Source organism: Girardinichthys multiradiatus, chromosome 6 (assembly GCF_021462225.1).
Source record: "Girardinichthys multiradiatus isolate DD_20200921_A chromosome 6, DD_fGirMul_XY1, whole genome shotgun sequence".
In the NCBI taxonomy this organism is placed as follows: domain Eukaryota; kingdom Metazoa; phylum Chordata; class Actinopteri; order Cyprinodontiformes; family Goodeidae; genus Girardinichthys; species Girardinichthys multiradiatus.
This window is the reverse complement of record NC_061799.1, coordinates 20,770,210-20,796,099: the sequence shown is the minus strand read 5'-3', so window position 1 is coordinate 20,796,099 and position 25,890 is coordinate 20,770,210. Positions and strand designations below refer to the sequence as shown.

The window sequence follows — 25,890 nt, the reverse complement described above, 5'->3', positions numbered from 1 at the left end:
TGTGAGTATAAAAAGCAGTATCTACCACATCTCCTGATGTCAAAGCAGCACCACTCAGTGTCAGTTGTGTTTTAGCTGAGAGATGTCCCAAAAGATCCATGCCACACAGATGTGCATGAGGCACATGAGCAGGCAAAAGCAGTGCTGTATCTGTTCTGTACTCTAAGCTGCGCCTGGTTAACCACTATATTGCCAAATAGATTGTTTATCCAGTTCTATAATTCTGCTAATAAACTTATTAACTATAATAATCATTTTCTGCCCATTTTTGTTAAATTTGCACACAGCACTGTGACACCCTCTCCTCTAAGGCCACCTGATGGGAGTTTGTTAGCATGAGCATATAGTGTAAATGACCTTTTTTTAAAAAACAAAAATCATTGCGCTGTATGTTTAGCAACTATCAATCATCTTCTATTTCCAACATTACACAAGAAACTGAAAAGAGGTGTGTATTGCCGAGATCAGACAGTTGAGGTTTTCTAGTCTGAATAGCTGCAGTTTTGTTTTTTGTTTTTTACAGTTCCTTAATTCTCCATAAAGTAGTTATAGGTTTAATTATTCATTGGGCTCTGTGTAAATAACCACTCAATGGAAATGTTATGTTTGCGATGTTTTAAATGTTTATGAAATATCATTTGCCATTTTGTTTTTGAGATTGGAGCTGTTGGTCTTAGCTCCTGTTGGACTTGTTGTTAGGTTCAGCCTCCAATTATTCTGGATTTATACTAAATAAAGACGCTACGAGAGTTTTACTAGAGGCGCCATATTAACGGCTTAAAATCTTTTAACAGAACCTCACTTTAAAAACCCAAAATTATCATTTCAAGTTGCAGGTAGATTGGTTAAGGTAAGCCTTGAGAAAACAAGATATTGGTTAAAGTTGACACAAAACTATAGAGGGTCACCTAAACCCGAGCTGGGACATCACTGTCAACAGAAACAGATTTTTAGCTAACATTTTGTTGGCTGTTTTGCAATCCAAAATGATGAGACATACCCACCTAATGTTTACATGCAACCATTAAATGGCCGGCCACTTGCGCTATAAAAGGTTTCACCAGCTGGCTTTGTAGACTAATAGTAATAAACATTAAAACCCCCATTTCATAAATACAGCACAAACAGATTATCCATTTTCTTTTCCACTTTAAATTGCTACCATGAAGCACCAGGCAAATGTATGTGGATTTTGTTAATGGACTGTAACCTTGAGATCATTTATTATTGTTTTGGTGTGCAAACATTCTCACCTTAACTCACAAATGCCTCTTTTCTAGAGAAATGTTGAGTGTTTAACTGTCAGCATGCAGACACTTCAGATTGAGTCTGACATTTTCCTTCTTTTACACATGATTGCATCCTAATTTACTAAACAGACACCTTGGAGACATTTGTTGGTAAGACTTAAATATTTGTCTTGATTTCTGGTGACAGAGACAGCCTGCTGGAAAGAGGCGTAAGATCTGTCTAAGCAGTGTCTGGGAAACAAATTGGTCCCTAACACCTCATAGATGATAGACTTTCCACATCCCCATCCTTTGCACATTTGATAACAGAAATAGTACCTTTTTGTTTTGGAGGTTATGAAATATCTTACCTGAAGCAAAAGCTCTCTTACTGTGTTCACTTTGATGACACAGATTACCTGCTGAAAGCTAGATGCTGAAAACAACTAACTTGACTAAACAGTGACTGAAGAGTCTTGTTACTGTGATCTAGCAATATGGTGCTTTTTATTTATTTTATTTACTCATTAGAAAATATCAGGTTTTTGATTCTCTGTCCAGATCCTACCTGTTATGGGTCAATCAAGCTAAAAATGGTCAATTTACAATCACCAGCCATTTTCGCAGCACATGTCCATAAATTCAATAAATGTATACATATCACAAATTAGTGTGTCTTTTACAGCAGGGACTGCAGCAAAGAGCTGTTGCTGTTTGTCTGAGGCATAAGTAGTTATTCTTAACAAACTAAATAAGCATGGACACTGTTAGTGACTTAAGAGAAAGAGAAGAGGTCCTGTAACTGGTTCGAAACCAGTATTATTATCTTGGTGCACCTTTCTGAAATGTGACCTTAGACAAAATACTGCTTCAGGTGGCTTTACATCTGTGTACATGCTGGAGAATTCCTCTCCTTTCTTATCTTTATTTGATGTGGGTTAATATGAGTTATATAAACTCTGGCTCAAATACGCACTTACACGAGGGTTCAGAGTTAATGTGCATGCACACACCGTGTGACACAAAAACAAATACGCTCCACATGTGATCTTTCCATATGTCTACATTTACAACAGTCACAGCTAAACTTAGCCAAGTGTCATTAGGGCATCAGTTTACCTCGGGCTTGCCCAGAACCTTGTGGGCGGGTTGTTGGTTGAGCTCGGTGTCGCTTATGAACATCACCTTTCATCAGCACGGGCCTTGGTCGCCATCCTTAATGTGTCAAAACCAATCTGGCCTGTGAACGAATACCACAGATGCCTCTGACATCATGGAGTTTCCACTGCTGCGCTCGGTTCAGCTCAGCTCATGGCTAGCGGCTTGGATGTTTCACAGGGGGTTCCCCACCCACCCGTCCCACTTTTAACCGTACATGTTGTCCAGATCTGCTGTTTATTTGGAAGGATGTCATCTTACACCTGAAAGGTCCATTCACATCATGTAAGAGTCCAGGAAGTAAACAGGAGAAAGTATCAATAGAAGAAGCCCAAGTACTAATAGTGCTGCAACACCTAATAGTTTTTTGTCATTAGAACTTTGAATCTCTTTTAGAAGAAGTCTAAACAAAAGTGCAATAGATTATGTTATTACCCATGACTATAACTAGTCAGTTCTGACTTACTTGAAGTTTTTGGTTATTTATTATGTATTACGTTCTTTAAATTATAGCATCTTTTATTTATTTGTATTTTATTGCTGTGTGAGTTATTGTGGAATGCACAGTTATACACTACTGGTCAAAAGTTTTAGAACCCGTTTCTCATTTATTGGTTTTCTTTATGTTTATGACTTTTTACATTGTACGTAGATTTTCACTGAAGGTATGAAGACATTAAAATGAACACATATGGAGTTATGTAGCAAACAAAAAACTGTAAAAGGACTTTAAATATGTTTTATATTTTAGATTCCTTAAAGTAGCCACCCTTTGCTGTAATGACTGAAATATTAACCTCTGGTCATCTATCAATGAACCTCTGGGAAGTTCTTTCAAGACTCTCTGGGAAACCATTTCAGGTGACCACCTCACAAAGCTCTTGGAGAGAACGCCAATAGAGCAAAGCAGTAATCAAAGCAAAGGGTGGCTATTTTGTCATAATCGAAAATATAAAAATGCTTAGTTATTTCACACTTTTTGTTTACTATATAATTCCATATGTGTTCATTCAGTTTTGTTGCCTTTGGTGAGAATCAACAATGTAAATAGTCATGAAAACAACGAGAACCATTTAGTGAGAAAATCTATCTAAAACGTTTGACCGGTAGTGTATGTTCTAAGAATATTGTTCTTTACTATTTTAGCTTTTACCATTTGTTATTTATGTTTATGTATGGTCTTAACTATAGTGTTTTTATTTATTTTATTTAATCATTTTACCTTTCTCCTCAAACAGCATACATAGTGTACTGTATATCTCTATTGTTTCCCCTCCAATCTACACGAATCCATTTCTACAGTTCCCCATTCTCTGTAATTGATTGATTTCTCTCACTTTGAATACCTAATTGTTTTATTACCAATAGCTTGTTTTATATATTTACTTGATTTGGTCATTTTAATCATTTCATTGTATTTATTTGCAGGGGTTAGATGTCTGTCTGTTTTTAACCTCTGTGAAGCACTTTATTTTACATTTGACTCCATGAAAAGTAATCTGTATATACAGTTTTTTTTTTTTTATGGATCGATTCAGACATCCATCTTTATATCGGAATAGAGCAAAGTGATTTGATTTGTTTTAAAAGTTGTTTGTGGATGTTTTTTTTTTTTTTTTTTTAGGCCCATCTCCATGTGTGTCCCATCAGCGGAGTAATCCTGGGTTATTCCTGGGGATTACCTCAGAGGTTTCCACAGCTGTCACTCACAGGTTGAGCTGGTTCTTAAATATCAAAGGATTTGTCGGGTCAGACATCAGACCAAACGACCCCCCACACCCCAACCCCACCATTAATACCATCTCCATCTTTGGCCATCACATGGACGCTGGCAGCTGTCTTTAAAAACCTATAAAATAAGCCTTGTAGAATTTCCTATATTAATGGAAACAGAAAAGCAAACACAAAAACAATATCTTTACTCATGCATCTACCTGATAACTGAGTGTTTCCTAGTTTGTTTTTGCAGAATTATTATGTGTGTTACGAGATATTTTAAGAGCAAGATAAGGGTTTCCATCACACACTCACACAGGCATCTGGAAAACAAGGTTATAAGACAACTCTAACTTTAGTGTCTTCTTCTCTTCTACTTTGAATAATCCAGCTAGTCTGTGTTTATTAGGAATTTATAGACCCCTAATTTTTACCTGGAGGTAATAAGCTGGATATTCTGTCTCACAAATGCATATAAGACCAGGATGTACTTAACCACATCAGGCAAGGTAGGAACTTCACTTGATGCACTGCAGAGCTGCAAAAGTGTCTACACCCCTGTTAAATTGTCAGGTTCTTATGTTGTAACAACATGAGTTTGAGCATTATGAGCATTCAATTTTGCCAGGTTATACCTACAGTTAAATTTAATCTGGTTAATCTGACATTAAGGTTAGCTTTCACAGTTGTTGTTTTTTTCTGACTTTTCTAGATTTTGTTTTCAACAATGTGGATGAATTTAAGACCAGATACAAATGCTCATACGTTTTGACCCCAAACCTCTTATTTTTCCGCATCACAGTTGGTCCAAGCTTATGTCAAAATCGACCAAAGAATGATTCATGAGAGGAAAATTAAAACTTTGGAATGACCTCAACAGACAAGAACTAAATTCAACAGAAAATGTTTTTGGGTCACCTGAAGAGGGCGGTGTTGAGGAGATGTCCTCACAATCTGACAGATTTAATTCAATTCAATTCAGTTTTATTTATATAGCGCCAATTCACAACACATGTTGTCTCAAGGCACTTCACAACAGTCAGGTACATACATTCCAATTAGTCCTAACCATTGAACAGTGCAGTCAGATTCAGTTATTTATTCAAATTGGATAAAAAGTTTTTCTATCTATGGAAACCCAGCAGATTGCATCCAGTCAGTGACTTGCAGCATTCACTCCTCCTGGATGAGCATGTAGAGACAGTGGACAGTTACTGGCGTTGACTTTGCAGCAATCTCTCATACTGAGCATGCATGTAGCGACAGTGGAGAGGAAAAACTCCCTTTTAACAGGAAGAAACCTCCAGCAGAACCAGGCTCAGTGTGAGCGGCCATCTGCCACGACCGACTGGGGTTTGAGAGAACAGAGCAGACACACAAAGAAGCGCTGATCCAGGAGTCCTTTCTATGGGAAGGAAAAGTAAATGTTAATGGATGTAGCTCCTTTAGTTGTTTCACCTAGAAAGAAAGAACAGATAAACTCTGAGACAGTTTTCAAGGTTAGAGTCTGAAAGAGAGCACATATAATTAGTTACAGTAAAAACTCAGTCAATCGCCATGTCTAGGAGAGAGAAATGGTTAAACACTAAAAGACGGGGCCATGTGGATCATCAGTAGAGGGTGAGTATTAAGTTGTTGCCAGCAGAAGCTCGGACGATTCCCCTCTCCAGAAAGGTGTCACAGGTAGACACAGAGCCAGGCCAGGTGTAGCTTCTAGGAAGAGAAAAGAGAGAACAAGGTTAAAAGCTGAAATAACAACAAATAATGGAGAATTGGAGAGTAGTGTGAGAATGTAGTGAAGAGAGTGAAAGTGGTCATTATGTCCTCCAGCAGCCTAAGCCTATAGCAGCATAACTACACAGATAGTTTCAGTTCAGATTATTTAGTTAAACGGCGCTTATTTACAACAATGTCGTCTCAAGGAACCCCACAAAGGGTCCCACTGATGGTCATTGTTATACTAAAAATCACAAGGATTGGGATACCTCCCTCTGTCAGACTGATTATTTAGAGGATTTTAGCAAGACATTGTGGGCAAATATTGACATGTGAGTATGTGGAATTCAGATTCAAAGAAAGACTGCATGCTGAAATTGAATCAAATGGTGCTTCAAAAATATTAGTTTATGGCTGTGCTCACTTTTGCAGCATGAAAATGTATTAATTATTTATTTATTCTAACATATTTGTTTTACAGTTGAAATGTACTGGATAAATGTAAAATTATATATAGAAAGATTGATGATGACCATGGTCAAATTTCTTGAAATCACCAAAACCTGCTATTTTAACAGGGGTTTGTATACATTTGAGGGCCATTGTACCTAAAAAAAGAAAGAAAGAAAAAAAAAGGTACAATGTAAAATTACAGCTCTGATTTTTAGGGTTCTTCTTTGCAACTGTGTCCTGGAGGAAAATGCAAACGTTGGAACTGAATAAGAGCTGCGACCTTGAGGAGCGTGTGGCAAGTAAACTTATCCTGACGACCCCCAGGAATGAGGCATCGTGTGACAGCCCTTCCTCAGAGCAACGTGCCTGGAAAAAAATAACACACACTCACATAGTTGTGGTTATGGGGAAAACCCTTTGGAGAGAACGTCCGACATACTGGGGGGTTCAACCGGGTATGGAAACCAAGCCATGCGGGCTTGAGATGGTGAAATAACAAAGTAGGAAGGAGGTCTCCTACTCATACGCTATTTGTTAAGTTGCATTTGGTTCATGCAAAAGCGTGTTTGTTCATTATTCTAACGTTAACAGATAAAAACAAGTGTATTGGAAAAGTTTTTTATTTTTATTTAGTTACATATAAATTCTGTGCACTAATAGGTACCCAGTAATTGTGCACATATAGGTATTCTCCTAAGGCAAAAACGTTACTTTTATTTTCTTTAATCAAAACATTGAGAGTCTGCAGTTCTCCTGTATTTAAAGAAAATCACTTATCTTTCTCAATCATTTGAAATGCAGATTACCAGTCAGAGTGGATTGATTGAAAATTGGGTGATTGGTGCATCATTGTATGTGTGGCTTCAATTTCTCTCTTTTTGTCATATTAAATCACTCCTTTATCAGATTTTTTTTACATGTTCTACTTTCCTGATGCATTAAGGTCTGTGCGCAGGAGCTCGTGCCACCTGTGATTGCGCAACATAAGGTTTCGACATGTACAGCGCACAGGCAAGCAAACACACATCTAAATAGTTTAGTAACGTGTTGTTTAGTGTGAGACTGCAAACTGAATCACCCTGGATTCGCTGGCACACACACATTTGTGAAGCTGTTGCAGGGTGGTAATTAGTGGAAAGAGGAAAGTGATAACAAGCAGGAGCCACACGTTTGCAGCTGAGGTGTCGGTGCCAGCATGTCGCTGAAAGTCACAGCCACACCGATCGCACCCTCTCTCACGTCCCCAGACAAATTCTTTTACATACATGCACATGCATCCAAGCTGGAATAAGTTCAACAAAATACTTCCCAATGAGACTCTTTACACTTTTTTAATTTGTGCATAAAAAGACTGTATGTCCACCAAACTATTCCTCCTACTCCTGTTTTCTGGTTTTCCTTTGCCTCTTTTCCACGTCCTCCTCCTCCTCTTCCTCCTCCTCCTCCTCCTCCTCCACTTACACAGTCTGAGTCATTGTATCAAAAAGGTGAGATGCTGCATTCTGTTGGTTATTTTCATCTTCATCTGAAACGTTTTTCAATTTTCTTTTATTTTGTTTCTTCCAGTCCATAGCTTTCAAGTCATCCAGCCCTAAACTATAAGTTTCAATCATGCTGATCTTTTTAAAGCCTCACAACCTTTTAGATACAAGTAAATGTATTGAGTAAAGACACTGAGTCAAGCCTCATTAAATGTACTCAAAAACTAACTCATGTATCTTGTTGCAAGGCAGTGTAACCACAATTGTGCTTCCAGATATGTGTAACATCACCTCTAGCACCTAAGTACCACCTGTGGTGGTCTGTCTTGTGTGTTGCATGTTAGCCTGCCACATATTTTTTGATGTAAAAATTCCACCACATGACTGCCAAAACTCACATATGCTATGTACACTACACATTTTCACTGCTGGTACAAAATTAACACAGCTGCAACTCAGATAACACTGTAGAAACAACACATAATCTTGGTGATTGGTGGATCCTTTATTTAAAAAAATAAATTAGACAGTGATGTCAGTGAAAGGTAACGTCACCGCGGAACACTGCGAATTCCAACTAGACACATGTAGTTCAAACATGACAGAGCATTGTGTCACAAATTTCCTGTTGATTCCCTAATGTATAGACCCATGTAATACTTAATATTCAAAGTGCCAGCATACCTGGCAAGAAAAGAAACGGCTTTACCTAAAAAAGTCAGCATTGTCTTTTGTTACTGTAAAAGGTTTATCTTGCTGGCCATCATACCCTGCCTACTGACCACTGGCAGGACCAACCTGAGGGGGAGGTTAACTTGGGGGATCCTGTCACTGTCTCTGAAAACTCATTAAATAATTTAGAACTCCAGGAATGATGCAAATGATGCAACTGCAGGAACAGGCAATTCATTGATTCTGAAGGTGTGACATTTTAAAACTGTGCTTTACCTTTAAACTGGAAACTGGTCCATGTTCAATTGTGACTGAGAATCAATTAAAGCAAATGTCTTTTTCATCAGATACAAGAGAGTCCTGCAGAGGTCTGCACCTCATAACAGCCAATCATAAGAGTAGCTAGTTTTTTTAATGGTACACTGTAGTCATCTCATTTCTTTTTTAATACTAAAAACACTTTAGCCTTTCAGTATTTATATTCAGCTTTCCATCCTATTTAAATATTTCTCCTCTCCTCAGTTAATAACCTGCACTTTTCTCTATGTTTGGGGTTGCATGCATTTCCCTTTCGTGGCTCATCTCTTGTTTTTACCTGCTCCCTCAGGTTGTGGAAACAGCAATTTGAGTGGAGACATGTACAGTGCTGGTTACCATGCGATCACCAACATGGATTACTCCTCTGTTTGCATCAGCGTCATGAGTGCCAGGTACAGCAGCTGTCCTGGTATGACCTGGCACCAGATGGACGTGCGCCAGCTCTCCTTCTCCGATGCATCCTTTGATGTTATCCTTGAGAAGGCGACGCTGGATGCCATCATGGTTGAGGAGAAGTCGCCGTGGGAGGTGTCTCCTGAAACTTCCTCTTTCATTCATCAAGCTCTCACAGAGGTAGCTGTAAAAACATTTGTACTTTAAATAACTATTTCAGGGTGCAAAACTCCTAGTTCGAAGAGTTCCTCTCTGAAACTGATTAATTTACTCAAAATTGTAGAAAATACCAAAAAAGCGGATATAGAAATGGCTTTGTTTGATCTAAAAAATGACAAGAGTGTCATGTAAGATTTGTTTTACTCCAGAGAATCCAAGATAAACCAGCTGCACAAATGCTTTAACATCGAGAAAATAAAACAGGGCACCACTTCATCCATATGGTATATAATTAAATGCCCAACTTAAGCAACTACTTAAGGTCCCAGGCTAAGATCTTATCACAGCACACTTAAAATGCATCAATCAAGCACATGTTGGCAAATTCTAGCATTTCGGTTTCATTGAGGTTTAACCTCTGGTTAACATTTTGTAATCTTTGTTTTATTACACCAATTAAATTTAACGAACTTACAATATAAAAAAAACAGCTGCAAGTTGGAGAGGTACATCTGAATGAAACAGAAATAAAAGGGTTTACAAGATTATCCCCATTTATGTCCCAAACATTTTTTTTTTTGTTAAACCAAAAAAAGGAAAATAATAATAATTTAATCAAAGAACATTTTGTTTTTTAAGGCATTTACAGGCTGATAACAGTGGAGGCTTTCATTTTTGATGCATTTAATGAACAGTAAAAAAATCTGATTGTTCAGTATTTCATGTGGCAAACATTGGAACCAGCTGATCAAGAAAATGTAGCTGAATTCAGTCACTGCTTTACATTTCTATTAGCACAGAAACACTTTACATGGTCCATTATTAGTGTTTCATATAAGAAGATCATTGGTGATCTTACTCCTACCTCCATTTTCCATGTAAATAATGAACAGTTGGTTTCTGTGCAAATAAGTAAAAAGATAAAGGTTTATTCTAGAGTACTTTCCAAAAATACTTCCATAAAAAAACCCCGATAATATATAACTAATACACACAGGAATTAAGAAGTATCAGACACACCAAAGGCTTGGACCATCTGTAAGCAGGAGACTAAATCTAGACTTAAGCAGGAATACAGAGGCTGCAATAGTCTAGGCACTACAGATAAAAGCAGGACTTGTACAGGTTTAGGGTGAGGAAAAGGACAGTTAACATCTGTGCAGACCCCACACATCCTAGACACAGATTGTTTAGACTTTTACCTTCAGGTCGGTGCCACAGAGCTGCCAAAAACTAGCTGCCAAAGAAACAGTCAGGCTGACTCTCTGATGAACACTTAACAGTCAGAGTGCCCAGATTGATACCATGCATATTTGCACTTTCTCTTTCGTAAAAACACAGTATATCTACACTATATTACCAAAAGCACTGGTCAGACCACCACATCAATGAATTTTGATGCTACAATCACTTCCATGGCTGCAGGTGCCTGCCCAGAGTCCTGACCTCATCCTTCTTCAACACAACACTGTAATTCGGGTTTTCTCATCTAACTATGAACACACTCCTGAAACCTTGTGGAAGATGTTTAAAGAATAGTTATTCTTGCTGGCAACAGTGGGTCCAACAATAAACTGGACCTTATAGATTAAAAATAGGATGTCAGCAAAGTTCAGGTACATGTAAAAGTAGACAGACTAATACGTTGGGCAATATAGTGCATATACTACAATACTACTATATATTTACATAAAAAACATTTATTTTTATTTGTCTTCTTTTATTTACATTAAAAATGTCTTCATTGAGAGCTGATTATAGCTGAATAAAGCGCATCCTGATTCTGAATAATTGTTTCTAGCTACTTATAAAACAAAGGGTGAGATATTCTTGCCATGCTTACCTAATGCAAAGATGATTATAGTTTTAAAGGTTTGCATATATCACTCTGACATTTTTGTGACTGGAGATGTTTTAAGATTATAGAAGTCTGCTTTGGTCTTAGCCCCTTTATGATTAGTCGTTAGCTTCAACCACTGTGACTAACTAATCTGGATTTATTCTTCATGAAAATGACAGAGTTATAAACTGCAGGTAAGATAATAACAGCTTATAACCTTTTAACAAAACCTCCATTAAAAAATCCTGAACTACACCTTTAACTCAACATCCTTCACAGCTCAGTTTACTTGTAAATGAGGCATTTATTTACTTTAATTGCAGTTGTACACAAAACAAAAGAGCAAATGTCTGCACCGTAGATTGACACGTTTCCTTGTCTTTTACCTTTTAATGTTGTTCAAACAGTGAGTGTCATTACTGGGATAATTTGAATGCCCTGCTCTAACAATGGCATATCTGCAAATTACTCCCTGACAGTGAAATCAGTAATAGTGGCACTTAACATTTCCGCTCCACTGCCTGTAAGAGTACTGACAAGACGCTGAGCACTCTCAGCTGTTGGCTGCTGCACTAACCGTGACAACAATTTGACAATGACAATGTTTTGGCCATTAGCCATGCTAGACCTTGACACACTAAGACAAGAGAACACCACTATTAACTGAAGTAGGTAGCTCAAGTTTTTTAAATGGAGAAGAACAGGTCAAGATACACTCACTGAATTGTTCAAGGTGCTGCTTGAGGAGTCTCAATTCAAAATTAAGTTTTCAAATTCATCTGTTTATACAGTTAACTATGAATCCTAGTCGAAGTACGAATGATGATTATATTTTTTAAGAGAAAAAAAACAACAGAACAACCTGGCCCTATGTGAAAAAGTAATTGCCCCTAAACCTAGCAAATGCTTGCTCCACCATTGCCGGAAACAACTGCCATCTCTGTCAACTGGAAGTGAGCAATTTCCATCACAGTGGCGGTTCTATAACAAATTTACCAAGGGGGCCAGGGTGGGAGCAGTGTTTTTTCATGGGGGCAGAGTGCAAAAGAATGAAAAAAAAAAGACAATATTTCATTGTTTCATATATTAAGTGAGCTGCAGAGCCACTTGCGGCTCTGCAGCTGCAGGGTGCAGACCCCTGATCCAGCAAATGAAAACTGCGATCTTGTCTTAATACAGCTGAAGCTAAAAGTGCACACCATAATTTTTAATTCACTGTTAAACTAAAACTGTAAAGGTAAAAAACAAAATTGGTCCATTTTGGTTTCTGTGCCAGCGCATATCATAGGAAATTGATTTAGTATTATGTCTTCAGTGCAAGGGCCAGGACCAGTTCTATAGGGGCATTGCCTCTGTCTAGAACCGCCCATGCTGTGCAGGGATTCTGGCCCAATCTTCCTGGCAGAATTCCTTTATTTCTGGCACATTGTAGGGTTTTCATGCATGAACTGTCATGTCTTTGGTTTTCCATTGAATATAAGTCTGGACTTTGAAAAGGTCACACCAACTCTGTCATTTATATTTTTTTAGAGACATTCACAGGTGGACTTGTTTCGCATTATTATCCTGCTGTACAACCCATGCGTGCTTAAAAATAGGTGACAAGCAGAAGGACATTTTCTTTTACGTCCATGTCCTGAACCAGCCAACCAGACCCAGACCCATCGCACTACCACTGCTATCTCCACTTTTCTCATCTATCCACAGAATAGATTTCCAGAAGTCTTTTAGATCATCAAGATGTTTTGAGAAAATGTGAACCAGGTCTTTGTGCTCTTTTTGGTCAGCAGTGGTTTTGGCCTTGGAACTTGCCATGGATGACATTTTTGCCCAGTCTCTGTGTTTTGTGAGGCCTGCAAGGCTTTACATGTTGTTCTGGGTTCTTCTGGTTGACTCTTTGATGCATTCTTGGAGTAATTTTGGTAGGCTGACAACTTCTGGGAAAGTTCACCATTGTTCACTGTGGTTCACTGGAGCCCCAAAGTTTTAGAAATTATTTTATAAACATTTCCAGACTGATAAGTGTCAGGATTTGGTTTTGTTTGAATTATTTTAGGTCAGAGCATGATGTGTGGCTTTTTGACACATTTAAGCCTACTTCATGTTGTCAGGCCGGTTTTATTGAAGTACTGTTATTACGGTGCCAGTAATCAGGCCAGGATGAGGCTAATGAAATGTAATTATTTAGTCAGACTTTCTTCGTCTGATTTTGAAATTGGTTTGTTGATCTGAAACATTTAAGGGTGACAAGAAAGCAAAGGGGCAGAATGCACTGCTCTGTAGTATGATGAATTAAATTGTAAGTCAGTCATCCCTGAAGGACTTGGGAGTCCCACATTTTTGTCTCTATCAAGTATTTTTGGAAATGTTTGCTATTACCAAATTAACTAAGGCTTTAAGGTTATAAGCTTCATCGGGTAAAATCCTAACTCAAGTAAACAAAGGCAAACAGGCAACAGACACGCATGCAGGAAAAGAGGCAGTTCTCTGGGTATTTTCCTCCAACAGAAGGAGGTTTTAAAGAAGGATCAGCAATGTGGTTTGGTTGCTGCACAGATGGGTGGATTTGACTCCTTCAGAAGTAGTAAAACCAAACTCATAAAGCAGCCTGCAACTTGTTCAGAAGACAGTACAGTGACTTTTGAGTCCCTTTTCATTCTTTATCGCCATCACATCTCCTTACCTCTGATTCACAACCTGTTTTCACTTGCTCTGTTCTTGGGCTGTGGGCTGATGGAAAAGTGGTCTTTGCAGTGTCTTTTAATGGTGTTTGAGTGCATTTGTGTTCCTTATGATTGAAGGTCTTTTCCATGGCACAGTGGCTTATGTGGCTACGACAGTCAAGATTTATGCTCCTTTTTGAGTATGTGTGTTTTGCAGGAATGTAGGAGGTCTGTTGTGAATTTGCTTTTTTATAGAAAATATTCTCACAATGAAAAAGAGGACAGAGAGATGCAACGAAAGGCAAGAGAAAAAAAGCTTAGATGAAGCAAGAAAATGGAAGGATGGAGGAATAAGGAGGGTGGGGACCCCTGAAAGGTCTTCCATTACCAAGGAACTGCAGAAAAGAAATTGATTAAATGAGAGCAAAACAAGAATGAAGAAGCTGCATGATAGCAAATGAGAGAACGTTAGTGTGGACAGGGGACAAAAGAAAGAAAACTCTACAGAAAGCTATTGAGCAGAGTGTCAGTATGAGGCCAATTAGACAGAGCAGAGTTGAAAATAAAATCTGCTTTAAGGCTTTTTCCCAGCAATTACTTCAGCTGTAGAAACACGCTGATAAATGACAAATGGTGCAGATTTACATTTGCCAGTACTTGGAAAACAAAAATCAAATCAATACTGCAGAAATTGCTGCCAAAAAAAGAAGCAAAACAACTGTAAATCATTCTCACCTGTCATCTGTGATTTTAAGAACTGACAATCTCAACACAGGATTGCTGAACAATAGATTTTATTGTTTATTTTTCTTTCTAACCTGCACACTTCACTCGTACAAGCAAACAAATTCTTGCTGCAGAGATCGTGGTTCATTGAAGTGTGAAATTTATTTCACAGACTGACATGCTCTATGAATCATTCTAGCTGTTGCTATGGAGACTCATTGGATATCATTTCAGACTAACACTTTTAATTGCTAACCTTTGTCCTGTTTAAAATGTACAGAGTAGTCCTTGGACTTGTTCTAAGAGAAAGGTTTACCTGAAGATACTTGGTTTTGATTTGTCTTGAATTAATAATGAATAATGTAAGGATTTACACTGTATTGCCAAAGGTAGTGGGTCATCCATCCAAATTATTGAATTTAGGTTTTAAGATCCCTTCCATGGCCACCTGTGACAATGACTACTTCTAGAGACATTGTGAAGGAATGGATCCCTTTCAGGAGCTCAGTTAATTCCAGCATTGTACCTTGATAGGATGCCATCTGTGCAGTAAATTCAGTTTCCTAAATATTCTGCAGTCAACTGTTAGTGTAATTATAACAAAGTGGATGCAATTTGGGACAACAGTAACTCTGCCACAAAGCGGTAGGCCACCTAAAATAAGTGTGGTCAGTGAGTGCTAAGCCATCTACTGCGCAGAGGTCACCAACCTTCTGCAGAGGCGGTAGCTACAGACCGCCCAACTCCATGTGGCCTTCAGATTAGCTCAAGAACAGTACACGGTGCTTTGTGGAACAGATTTTCATGGCTTTACATCATTGAGAGCAATGCAAAGCTTCAGATGCAGTGGTTTAAAGCATGGCACCAGTGGGCTCAAAGGAGATGGGGGCATGTTCTCTGGAGTGACGAATCCTGCCTCTGTCTGGCAGTCCAGTTGATGAGTCTGGGTTTGGCAGTTTGAAATATGTCCCCATTCAGTTCCAACATGATTACACACCAGTTCACAAGCATGGTCTTTAAAGACATGAATGAGTGGAGACTGCAAGCCAGGCCATTTTGTCCAACTATAGTTCAAATGCTCTCCTGGAAGAATAGTTCCTTAGATATTCCTATAAACACACTTCTAAACCTCATAGACATCTTTGTGAAAGGAGATAAAGCTGTTGTAGCTGCAAAGGGTGGGCTAACACCATGTGAAAGGCTTTGTTTAAATAAAAACGGGATGTCATTAAGATCAATGTGTGTGCAAAGGCAAGTAACCCAATACTTTTGCTGATACAATGTATATCCTGTTCCCTGCCTGTTAGGGGATTTTGCAAAGAAGTATTTTCCTTGGAAGTGACTGAAAGATAGATTATGCAAGGTCAAGAGGTTTATTCCAGTGCAAATGAAAATATGTCCTAATTTGCTTATTTGACAGTATGGTTCCAGTGTTCATATTTACAGATGATAATCTAAATTAGAGCAGTGAAGTCCCTGTTGTGTGCAGAAGATATTGCAAATGTTTTTCCTAATTTCTCCACGCGGAGTTTTTATCCATGCATGCAGCCTGGTTATGTCAGTCTGTCTTTGAAATTGTTCAGCCACTCTGGAAGAGCTAAACAGCTGTTGGACTGATATTAGTGACATTTATATTGTATTCCAAGGCCTTGAATCTATTTTTTTCAGGGCATTAAATTTCCTATTGTTGTGTGAATACAGTTGAGGACAGAAATCCTAGGTTAATTTTTAATGCTTACACAATTTTACCCTTTACTCAGAACCAAAATTATTACACTGTGGTCAAAATTATTATCTGCCCTGATTCTATTAGTTATTTATGTATCGTTTTTGCTGGATAACAGCTTGCAGTCATTAGCTGTAACTTTCAACATGTCTTTGACATGTCCCCTGAGGAATTCTGCCTGCTTTTCCACCACTTAGTTACAAGTCAAGTTGGAGAGAGTTGAGCCCATCTATAGGATTTGGGAAGTGAGCCCAGCTATGCTTTGTTGTTATTGCACAAGTATCCTCACCAGCCTTTGCTTCTTTACTGCCAGTAAGGTGACATTCTACTGATCCTGAGCCAGATTTTGATGCCAGGAGTTGGCACAGTCAAGCTTCTGCCCTTACCTCCCGTCCAGCTTACACTATACCCGATCTTGGTATTTCCCCCAACATCTGGTCTGTGTGAAGATGTTGCTTTCTGGGCTGGGCTCAGCTGAGCTTAACAAACCAAAGCCTGACAACCAGGTTTTATCAACTTCTTTCACAAGAAGACTTTGCATGATAGTTCCAGTAAGATATTCAGAGCCATATGAATAATCTGCATTTCAGAAGATTTTTTTTAAGATATGCCAAAAAGACAAGGTCCTAAAAATATTATTTTAGTGTTTATTTTGCCACACTGCCTGTAATTATCTTTCCAAACAACAGGAGCCGCTACGGAGAAAAGAATGACCACACCACATCACATCAGGAAAGACAGCAAAAGAAGAGCTCTGCTGGACTTTATTGTAAAAAACAACTCCCATCTTTCATCTAAGCAGATCAGATTTCACATAGGTAAACATTAAAAGAGCAATGCATCTAGATTTCATCTAGTCACAACAGCTCTACGGATATACCCATGTCGTACATTTGCATATTTGCGAATTACTACAAAGTGGTTGATCTTCACTTCATAAGTAGTGCCACTGTTGAGAGAGAAAAACAGCCCAGGCCCATTTTGATTATTTCAAAAAAGAAAAAAATAATAATGGTAGTTACACTACTTTGACTTTGCTATCTCTTATTATTTTAATTTGTTAGAAAAAATGTAAGTATTTATAAAGAAAGAAGGTCCTCAGTTCACCTCCTGGCCAGGCGTCTTTCTGCATGGAGTTTGCATGTTCTCCCCGTGCATGCGTGGGTTCTCACCGGATACTCCGGCTTCCTCCCACAGTCCAAAGACATGCCTGTTAGGTTAATTGTTCTCTCTAAATTGCCCTTAGGTGTATGAATGAGTGTGTGCATGGTTGTTTGTGTGTTGCCCTGCGATGGACTGGCGACCTGTCCAGGGTGTACCCTGCCTCTCGCCCATAGACTGCTGGAGATAGGCACCAGCTCCCCCGTGACCCACTATGGAATAAGTGGTAGAAAATGACTGACTGACTTATGAACTGCAGTTTTCTAACACAAAAAAAGAAACCACCCAATCAGTTTTTAATAATACAAATATTGAGGTGAAGCCTAATGTGTTATCTTTAAAAAAAAAAAACATCAATTTAGTTCGAGGAGGGAAACCCAACAAACTCAGTATAGCAGTTTAACTGGCTGCAGGGAAACTGATTTCTGAATATATTCATTCAAAAAACTTGCACTCTCAGAGTTCAGAGCAATGCTTTGTGATAAATATCTCCTTTCAGTGAGCTGGTGATGTCACTTCATCATTGATGGTTCTTTCCAAGGCTCTTTTTTAAGTAATTTCCCTGCTTTGAGTTGACCTCAGCTTTTCTCCTTAAACAGTGGTGGCTTTCATGAGCTGTATTATGATTTTTTTTTAGATTCATGCTTTCAGCTGTTAGACACAACAGAATGACAGGTCTTTGTTTATTTCTTACCATTCACAGAGACTTCAACAGTGCAGTTTCTGTCCCTATGCCTCCATTTCTCATCTTTTCAGTCCTCATCTCTCGGTGGGTTCGTATGTATATACAGCACCATTAACACACGGTCTTTATTAGTAAGACAGGTGCTGTACTTTATTCAAGGCATACTATTTTACATCATGAAACACTTAGCTACAAATTTAGTGAAGGAACATAGTTCTACGCGGTTCCTTATTTTGCAGCAGACCAGTATGAAGTAGGACGGAAGGACTAGCCTTGTGTGAGCTACCAGGTGCTCTTGATTATTGTTACCCCTTGTCCTGTCTCCATGGAAAAACACATTTGTTGAATGTGTAACATGGAAATGTTACAGGTTGAAAGACTAGAGAAGTTCCACTAGCAAAATAGTTGTATAAATATCAGGAAGGTTCTTGTGCTCCACACTTTGAGAATCACTGATTTAATGTGATCTGCCTTGTTAGTATGGTGCAGAGATAAAGCAGTAGAGAACACCAGGAAGATTGAGGAACGTGCATTGCTTCATAGTGTGTGCTTCGAGTGTTTCTGTTTCTGCATGTTTGCTGTTTGAACCTTTTGTTCCAGAATAAATTGGATTACGCTAATCCGTTTTATTCCTCCTCTCCGCTCACACTTTTCCTTCTCCATATGATTTCCTTCCATATTTGTGTAAAAGGTGAAGCTCAAAAAGGGATTAGGGAAATGCTGCCCAGTCTGTGCGTACAATTCTTTTTGATTTAATAATTATTAAATTAGTAATAATTATTATCATGTTTATCGGTGATTCTAGTGCATCTTTGTTTTGCTGCATATAATTTGAATGTTTCTTAAAAACTATAATGCAAGGTAAATATAGTGAAACGATTTATGCAGTGTTATTCTCAGACACGTGTGGAATGTATTTCCCTGCCCTCATGGATGCAGCCTGGCATAGAAGACTGTTCAATCCCTTCTTAGTTGGGTGTGTCTATGGCCCTTGGCTCACTTCAGTCTCTTCCCTTAGAGATGTAGCTGTAAGTGAGGTTAGAAGCTGTAATTTGTGCCTGCTACCTGAAACAGTCCTTTGGGAGTTAAGTCAGACACTGGACATGCATGTGTGCAATTAAATCAAGTTTCCAGGTGAACACTAGTTTAGCATCTCTCGTGCATTTAAGAAACACAAAGAAACTTATCTTCTGTACCACAAACTACCCTGAGCCTGCAAAGCAAGTCACACTTTGCTCTAGGGAGCTGACATTGAACTGATATTCTGAATTTGTTGGCAGTTGATCTGCAGGTTTATTCAGCTTATTTTAATTAGAGACCCCCATATCACAATTATTTGGCTTGATCTCCTGTTTTTGAAGATTTGACCCGCCACTGTCAATTTAGCTGATTTCACTTTCAGACCAGTGATTTACAAAGATAAAAAAAATCTCTTTAAAAATATTTTTTCTCTGTTTGGCAACTAAAAATAGATTTTCATGAGCACTTTTCAAATTATGTGTTATGGGCTGAGCAAGCCACAAGGAGGACAAACTTCTTAAGAGCAATTTAGAATCTCTAGTTTAGCTGATGTGAATGATTCTAGACTGTGGGAGGCAATTGGAAGACACATACATCCACACAGAAAGGCCCGGATGTAAATCTGAAACTTCCTTCTTGGTTTTCAAATAAAGAACTCCTCACTAACTATCCTGGATTACTTTCTGTCCTTCTGCTCTTCTTCCATCTCTTTTTCATATATGAACAGCTCTTTTTATACACGTGTGAACAATTACTTTTGTGGTTTTCCACACAGTTTCAACATCCGTGCATATGCATTCCATAATGCAAAACTGGGTGTGCATGCTTTTCTGTTTCTGTCAGTACCCTTAAATTTGCATGCCTCCAGTTTTGTCTGTACAGCTGTGTTTCTGTGCATGAATCCTTTTGTATACCTACTCTCTTCACACTTGTCCATGTGTGTGTGGGAGAGCGTGTGAGGATGCTGGCCCGAGAAGCCCCTCCCTTCCAGTTCCGGCAGAAGGAAAGTAGAGCACTGGAGCACACATGAGGTAGAGAGAGCGTGTGTGATTGCAAATGTAGCTGCGCATGTGTAGGGATACAGGGTCGGAATCAGAAACAAAGTGTGTTTGTGTATGCTTGCGATGTTTCTATATTAATTTGTTCATGCATGTGTTTTAGTCTATCTTTGCTTGTGTGTCTCTGCTTTGACATCGAGGTAGCATGATGTTTTAATACATTTTCTTATGTGTGCATCATCATGAGTGCTGGCATGTTTTTTACATGTATGGAACAATATTTATATGACTGTGTGAGGGCATTGTCTGCTGAGCTGAAACCCTCTGCGCTCCAGAGATGTTTTCCTGGCCATAGAATGGTTCATTGCACGTGTTTGTTCATATCCCGGCCTGCCGCTTACATGGGCAGATGGCCTGCCCAGCACACACAAATACCAACACCAAAATGGTATGAAATGTATTGTTGTTTACTCAATTTAGGTTATATTTAGTGTGTCAATAACATCAGTGCACTAAAATACACTGAACACAGATAGATTTCAGAGGTAAATAAGAATGCCATTTTGACTCAGAATATAAATAGATCAGTAGATTGGCTGCGTGTTTTACTCTAAACTTGTTTCGGGTGTATAATCACATCTGCTAAAGCACTTTACTTCCTCCACATATTCCTCAATGTCTTCTGTTTAGGCTCAACAGAAACCAATCTTCATATCATCACTGTCTTTGCACTGAAGTGTGTCTCAGCTGTGAACGGTGAGCACCACAGAGTCAGATGCAGTGCTGGACCTCTGTTCCTGTTTTCATAAATAGTCACTTGTCTTCAAGCTTTTTAATCCTTAACACACACACAAAGTTCCACAAACAAACACAAATGTCTACTTCATGACCCTTTACATTAATAGTGCGACCAGTGGTGTCTGGGCAAGTACTACTATTATGTTTATAAGTCGTTTATAACTCCACAAACATTTTCCAAACTCAGTCTAGTAGTTCTGTTTCACTTACTGTGCGAGATAATGCGTAGCCTGATTAACTCCATATTTCCCTGAGTTTCAGCATATAGTTAGTGACTCTCAAATGTGAACACACTCCTGAAAAAGTTCCAGGAGACCTGAGGCTGAAAATAAATTTCCTCTTAAACATTTTAGCAGACACCTGAAGGTTTTCAGTGAAAACCTCGACAAAAACACAAGTTCCAACTAAATAAATAAAAAATTCCAGTGCATGATGCTGTCACCACCATATTTCACTGTGGGCACGGTGGTCTTTTGGTGTTGTGAAATGGGGTTTTTGAGTAAAACCCACCTTTGAAATTTTGGGTTTGATTTTATCACACCACAACACATTCATAAGGGTTTGCGAGATTGGAGCTAGGCCTGGATGTTTTCTCTACAAGAAATGTTTTCTCTGTCTCGCGACCCTGCTCCTTTGCACAAAAACACGGATAATATAAGACATTATTTTCACATGCAGAACACAACTACAGGTCAGTTTCTTCTGTCTGTGGAAACCACAGACACAGCAAAGTGGTAAGCTGCAAATAACACTAGAATGACAACAAACTTTATTTTAGTGTGAAAAGGAAGGATTTAAAAGCATGACATGTTCCCTTTAAGGAATAATGGCATGTCTGAAATGACATTCTCAATCATCAATGGTACAATTAGAAGATTACTTTAAACCTAAATCTGCTAGGGAAATAAATAATTTATAATAAGATCTTTACCTTGTTTTTAAAAATATGTCAGAATACTTTCTTTACTGTATACAGTTAGCATTAAAATATGTAGCGCACATGAGTGTGAAAATGTTTTCATGTAATTCAAATGTAGGATCGGTCATAAAATACAAAATAACAAATTTACTGTCCTATAAATGTTTGGATTTTTCATTCTCTTGCTGCTTTCACATATATTGCGAGAGAAGTGCCTGAATTATTAATTAAATGTGAAAAAAACTTTGCCTAAAAGTCATTAAAACAACTAAACACCTTTTGCAGAGAGACGGGGAAGCCCGATCACTGTAAACATGACACATGTGGACTCAATCACCCAAATATGCAGCGCACACACACACACACACTTGGCCTGCCCAGTTCACTGTTACCAGGACTACCAGCATCGACTACAGAGCACTGTTCCTATGGAAACAGCAGATGCCTCAAGGAGAAGGAGAGTTAATTGGAAAAAGAGAGTGCAGGGGAACAGATGAGGGAGACGGGGGAGGGGGAGGGTGAAAATAAACTTTTAACCAATTTTTAAAACTGTTGTCTATCTGCAAATTATGGCTGTTATCTGTTCTGCGCATTACTTTCCTTATCCTGGCGACATAAGATAGATACACGCCCAGTGAGAGAAAAAAGAGGTTAATCCATATTTAAGGTAAACTTGTGGAAAACAATGTAGGCCAAAGGCAGGTGGAGGAAATATCCTGAAGGTTAGTAGACCACACAAATCTTCCTTTCTGAGACGGGTTTGTGTATTTCCCAGTCTTGTCTACTAAACCATAAATCTTTACTGCAGAGAGTTTTTGTGTCACATCTCTAAAGCTCTGTCAAAAAGGGTCAAGCATGGTATCTGTAATGTTATTTCTGCATTCTTTTTTCCAATTATCACACACATACAAATTAATATTTATGGCTTTACAAAGGTGGATAATCAATCACAATTTTGTCTACTTACCTTCTTCGGTTTTACTAAAACTGTGAAAAGTCTGCTTTACCTGCTATGTCTGTAAGTTTCAGAATAGGATAAACTCCCCTTCCCTCCATCTACCTCCATCCAGGTTATTCCACCCTTTTGTAGTTCTAAATAAAAATTCAGGTAAATCAATACGTACAGTTTTCTCACATTAAAGCTTCTCAGAGTCAGAGATTAGGAAGAGAGAGAAAAATATGTTTTTTGTTCTATTGGAAGTGATTAGGTCAGAAAATACTTGGTGGAGCCTGTTGGTGTTATTATATACAGGGGTTGGACAATGAAACTGAAACACCTGGTTTTAGACCACAATAATTTATTAGTATGGTGTAGGGCCTCCTTTTGCGGCCAATACAGCGTCAATTCATCTTGGGAATGACATATACAAGTCCTGCACAGTGGTTTTAAGCCATTCTTATTGCAGGATAGTGGTCAGGTCACTACGTGATACTGGTGGAGGAAAACGTTTCCTGACTTGCTCCTCCAAAACACCCCAAAGTGGGTCAATAATATTTAGATCTGGTGACTGTGCAGGCCATGGGAGATGTTCAACTTCACTTTCATGTTCATCAAACCAATCTTTCACCAGTCTTGCTGTGTGTATTGGTGCATTGTCATCCTGATACACGGCACCGCCTTCAGGATACAATGTTTGAACCATTGGATGCACATGGTCCTCAAGAATGGTTCGGTACTCCTTGGCAGTGACGTGCCCGTCTAGCACAAGTATTGGGCCAAGGGAATGCCATGATATAGCAGCCCAAACCATCACTGATCCACCCCCATGCTTCACTCTGGGCATGCAACAGTCTGGGTGGTACGCTTCTTTGGGGCTTCTCCACACAGTAACTCTCCCGGATGTGGGGAAAACAGTAAAGGTGGACTCATCAGAGAACAATACATGTTTCACATTGTCCACCGCCCAAGATTTGCGCTCCTTGCACCATTGAAACCGACGTTTGGCATTGGCATGAGTGACCAAAGGTTTGGCTATAGCAGCCCAGCCGTGTATATTGACCCTGTGGATCTCCCGACGGACAGTTCTGGTGGAAACAGGAGAGTTGAGGTGCACATTTAATTCTGCCGTGATTTGGGCAGCCGTGGTTTTATGTTTTTTGGATACAATCCAGGTTAGCACCCAAACATCCCTTTCAGACAGCTTCCTCTTGTGTCCACACAGTTAATCCTGTTGGATGTGGTTCGTCCTTCTTGGTGGTATGCTGACATTACCCTGGATACCGTGGCTCTTGATACATCACAAAAACTTGCTGTCTTGGTCACAGATGCACCAGCAAGACGTGCACCAACAATTTGTCCTCTTTTGAACTCTGGTATGTCACCCATAATGTTGTGTGCATTTCAACATTTTGAGCAAAACTGTGCTCTTACCCTGCTAATTGAACCTTCACACTCTGCTCTTACTGGTGCAATGTGCAATCAATGAAGACTGGCTACCAGGCTGGTCCAATTTAGCCATGAAACCTCCCACACTAAAATGACAGGTGTTTCAGTTTCATTGTCCAACCCCTGTATTTATCCTTAAAGCCCTTTGAGATTAACATTCCTTTTTTAAGGGTAAACTGTGGAAACATACACAAGCTACAAGCTGAAGTTATTAACAAGACATAAACAAATAAAACAAGTCAAGTTCATTATAGTAAAGTCTAGCTTAAGTGTGGGTTCGGCTTTCCCCGAGTTGTCAAAAACGGTAAAACATGTAGCCTTTACAATTGTTTTCTTGACTTATACAATAAGACATTTGTTATTTATACAATAAAAAGAAAAGGATAAGAACAGGATAGTCCAACCTTCAGGCTTTTGTTTTTGTAGGATAATACTCCTAACTGTATCTGCCATATGGCATAAGAGTGGTTTCTGCAAAACCGCATTAAATTTAGGTTTTTCTCATTAAGAACAAACTTTGAGGCTTACAGTATTGCTTTCAGAAGCTGAATGACAATTTAATGCTCATCAACCGTTTGCCTGAGAGTAGAGCAAACAGAGAAATGTGCCAGATATACTTCTTTATTTGACTCAATTCATCAATGCATCTTCAGTGGAGTACGCACCGGGCCTGGAGAAGAAAACCACTGTAACAGAAATACCAACTTGGTAAAACGTTTCCTTACTGTTACCTTCTCTTTTTTTCGGGATGTACCAAGACTGATTTATTTGAGCCTCGACATTGTTTTTCTTGCAATATTTTTAAACGCTTCTGAGCAGACTTTAAAGCACAAAACCGCTGGCTTTTGCTGGACTTCTCTATTTGTTTTTGAGAGATCCCGCATGGTGAGATTGTGGGAGGATTTATTCCAAAGACACTTTCTTTTTTCTATATGAACTGTTCCATGAGCAGTTTCATGGTGGTATTGTTTTGTGTATTTTGGGGGAATGTATGTGATCAGCTGATTTAGGATGCCTTCAGGCATGGTTTATCATTTGTAAAATGGTAAAATTTCACTACCAGTCAAACGTTTTAGACACAATTTCTCATTTACTGGTTTTCCTTATTTTTATGTCTATTTACATTGTCCATAGATACTCACTGAAGGCATCAATTAGATTCCTTAGTAGCCGCACTTTGCTGTAATGACCGAAATATTAACTTTTGGCCATCTCTCAATGAACCTCTCGGAAGTTCTTTCAAGACTCTTTGGAAAACCATTTCGGATGACCACCTCATGAAGCTCATGGAGAGAATGCTAAGAGAGCAAAGCAGTAATCAGAGGAAAGGGTGGCTATTTTGAAGAATCTAAAATATTAAAATGTTTAGAGTTATTTCACACTTTTTGTTTACTACATAATTTCATGTGTGTTCATTAATAGTTTTTTTGCCTTTAGTGAGAATCTACAATGTAAATAGTCATGAAAAGAAAGAGACCTAATAGGTGAGAAAGTGTATATAAAACGCTTCATTGGTAGTGCATATTCTTGAACTTCCGGAAACCTAAAAGGATCCTTTGAGCATGTAATATTGCTCGTTAAGGCCGGAGTTCAGTTTTCTTTTACTTTTTCTGAACACCTTCTCATTTCTCCTCGTCCCATGGAGCTCCCATTGAATATTGCAGTCAGACTCA

The 25,890-nt window shown here is 38.7% G+C and overlaps 1 protein-coding gene across 1 annotated transcript in view; it reads left to right on the top strand.

The window, feature by feature from the left end:
* ece2a (endothelin converting enzyme 2a) overlaps positions 1-25,890 on the top strand; it is a 158,038-nt gene that overhangs the window by 71,319 nt on the left and 60,829 nt on the right. The window contains exon 3 of the mRNA XM_047367507.1: positions 9,033-9,316. Within this exon, the coding sequence (XP_047223463.1) occupies positions 9,033-9,316 (284 nt within the window). The remainder of the gene's footprint in view (positions 1-9,032; positions 9,317-25,890) is intronic.